The 2,282-nt window shown below is 37.9% G+C and overlaps 1 protein-coding gene across 1 annotated transcript in view; it reads right to left on the bottom strand.

The window, feature by feature from the left end:
* SARC_00397 (hypothetical protein) overlaps positions 1–648 on the bottom strand; it is a gene marked incomplete at its 5' end in the record, with an annotated part of 2,757 nt that extends 2,109 nt beyond the window's left edge. The window contains one exon of the mRNA XM_014305939.1: positions 421–648. Coding sequence (XP_014161414.1) covers positions 421–648 — 228 coding nt within the window. The remainder of the gene's footprint in view (positions 1–420) is intronic.
* Between the last annotated feature and the right edge of the window lie 1,634 nt (positions 649–2,282).

The raw sequence follows: 2,282 nt of genomic DNA, 5'->3' as shown, positions 1-2,282 counted from the left end.
ATAGTATATATATATATATATATATATATATACTATCTATATAATATATATATGTGTGTGTGTGTGTGTGTGTGTGTGTGTGTGTGTGTGTATGTTCGTGTGTGTGTATGTGTGTGTGTGTGTGTGTGTGTGTCTGTGTGTGTGTGTATTGTGTGTGTGTGTGTGTGTATGTGTGTGTGTGTGTGTGTGTGTGTGAGCGTGTTTACGCGTGCGTGTTCCATGTGCAATTTTATGACCAGATAGAAATAGAGAACACTGAAGATCTAGTAAATACACCTGCACTGCAACTACTTGGCACCACGTACAAGTATACAGTAGATATCTCGCACTTCAGTGATGACATGTTTGTGAGCTTCGGTAATATTTGAATGAAACACAGTACTATAGACACATGGAAGTGTACATTCCACAGAGTCATACCGGTGATATGCGCACCCAGTCTGGTGGCATTGGCACCCTTTTCGCCTGTGATACTTCAGGTTTCAGCACGTTCCCTTTCCTCCGCGGCCCTTTCGGAGTGCGACTGAAGCGCTTGCTAAGCTTCTTACTCTTCCCCTTGACCATCTCTTCTGCGTTACCGGGAGTATCCTTGAGGCTCTTCAGCTTGTGGTGTTTGATTGTTTTTTCTATATCATAGCAGTATAACATGAACACGTGCCATTGATCCTGATATGCTGTCCTTAACTCTTTATCTTGCTGAAATGCAGTTTTTGTTTTTATAAAAAAAACGCCACTGAATGCGATATATACTATTTTTATATGTTACGTCACGTCACTAATGACGTAACCAGATCGTGACGAGATTCCGAGCCACATTTTTTTTTTAGAAATTCGATTGTCCTAAAAATGGTATAAACATAGCCTTCGAAAAAAAAAACAGTACAATATATTTGTGTAAAAAGTATTCAATTTGTTGTTTTCTATTTGTTTTTAAAAATATGGTCTCTCACTTGCTAAAAAATATACTCACTCCCTCTATATAGCCTTCTATTTTTTATGAAAAAATATCATGTATCTCGTTCAGAGTTGCCGGGTGAGTTAAAAAGTGTTTGGCATTTTTTTACAATTGCCAAAATTCTCACCGGCACTATTTATTTTTCAAAAAATATATCAACATCCAACAACCCACAGTAGCACAGCCGTCCAATATATATTAATAATGTAATTTATAAATAAATTCAATCAAAGGCTATCCAGAAACTTCAAAAATTTAATATTAGATGCAAGTATTTAGGTTCTGGAGCTATCCCCAATATTTAACGGATTCGGGTTAAAATAGTTCTGGACTTCTGAGGGTTTTTGAAAAGAGCGAGAGCCCGAGACTCGAGACTTGAGGAGTTGAAGGCGGAGTGTGAGTATGGAATAAATCAGGACCAGAAACACCGCCAATAATATTGATTTTTATATAAATATAAATAGGTTTGGGTATATATAAAATTGAAAACGTTTACACGTAAATACATTCATCGGGATTCGGGAAGTCGGGTTTTAGAGTTGAAAGCTTGAGGCCTTGAGTGGGTGGGGAACTGGGGAGATTGGCAACTTTCCAAGTTTTCGGGCCCTCCGTTTCTTCGTCCTGTGTAGTTTCTGTTAAAATAAATTGTACTGGAGTATAGTGCTCACATCTCATAGTTTGGTTTAATATGAGTGTGAAGAGTCGTTTATAGTCCGTTTATTAGAATATACCGCGCTTATGTATTACAAAGCTCGTATGTATGCTGCGCCATAGTAAAGTATGTCTATAGCACATGGCCACTTCTGGATCAGAGAGAGTGCAGCAGTGCAAGTGTACGAAGCATTGCAAAGCATCTAACGCAATATAACATAGCGCCACAGTAAAATTATGCGGTAGTCACCTCCCGAGCACAGGACTCGTAAGGCTAAGTGGAGATAGCACTCTCTGGTGATCACTTTAATCGGGTTTACATCTTCAAAAATGGATAAAATAGGGAAGAGGTTGAAGCTCAAAAATCCGTTTCGGAGAGTCAGCGAACAAAACACAGGTAATATTGTGCGCGCGTATTGCAACAACATATATTTGAATTTCTTTGAATGCGAGATAGCCATCGTACAGGCTATTATAGGTTTTCCTTTGGAATCCACAATAGTACATAACATATTTGATGTCATTTTTGAATTAGATGTTCAGTATTTTATACAGCAACAATATACAGGTCCCCACCAGTATGACACTGTGCAAACATATTCCACGTGTGTGTACACTATACATAGCTTTATGCAATCATCAATATACTTCTGCAAATATAAAGGTAATATAGTAT

Source organism: Sphaeroforma arctica (genome assembly GCF_001186125.1).
Source record: "Sphaeroforma arctica JP610 unplaced genomic scaffold supercont1.11, whole genome shotgun sequence".
NCBI classification, from domain to species: Eukaryota; class Ichthyosporea; order Ichthyophonida; genus Sphaeroforma; species Sphaeroforma arctica.
Note: the sequence above shows the minus strand (reverse complement) of the source record. Positions and strands in the feature narration are given on the sequence as shown.